General features: G+C 42.6%; 1 protein-coding gene across 1 annotated transcript in view; it reads right to left on the bottom strand.

Moving 5' to 3' along the window:
* LOC119590656 (proteoglycan Cow-like) overlaps positions 1-643 on the bottom strand; it is a gene marked incomplete in the record, with an annotated part of 201,110 nt that overhangs the window by 94,801 nt on the left and 105,666 nt on the right. The window contains 1 exon segment of the mRNA XM_037939332.1: positions 439-541. Within this exon segment, the coding sequence (XP_037795260.1) occupies positions 439-541 (103 nt within the window).

Raw genomic sequence — 643 nt, 5'->3', positions numbered from 1 at the left:
GAACCATCAATGCAGTTTTCACCACAACAATGTTCACAGCAATTCTCACCACAACAAAACTCATCACAGCAAATTTCACCAGCGCAAGATTCACAGCAATTATCACTTCAACAAATTTCACAACAATTTTCACCACTTCAAGAATCACCACGGCAAACTCTACACAGTAATTTTCACCACATCAAGAACCACAGCAATTTTCACCACAACAGTGTTTAAAACAACAATGTTCACCACAACAATTTTCACATTCTTCACCACAACAATCCTCACATCAGTCTTCACCACAACAATTTTTACATAAAATTTTCACCACAGTCTTCACCACAACAATTTTCACAACAAATTTTCACCACACAATCTTCACCACAACAATTTTCACAACAATCCTCACCACCACAACTTCTACCACATCTAGAATCGCCACAGCAAACTCACCCGTTCCTGGTCACTTCCGCCTTGTTGACGCAGACGGCCGTGAACCGGTCTTGCAGCAGACACACTTCACGTCGTCCGCAACGCAGGAGGCCGCACAGCGCATCTGGGGAGAGGAAAACGTGGATTTACTCGTCAAATTCCGAATCCATTTTCAGTCTCTAAAGTCTTTGCAAGAGCTTCATCTGTTGCTAATGCAGAGTGATAG

Source organism: Penaeus monodon, chromosome 27 (assembly GCF_015228065.2).
Source record: "Penaeus monodon isolate SGIC_2016 chromosome 27, NSTDA_Pmon_1, whole genome shotgun sequence".
Taxonomy (NCBI): domain Eukaryota; kingdom Metazoa; phylum Arthropoda; class Malacostraca; order Decapoda; family Penaeidae; genus Penaeus; species Penaeus monodon.
Note: the sequence above shows the minus strand (reverse complement) of the source record. Positions and strands in the feature narration are given on the sequence as shown.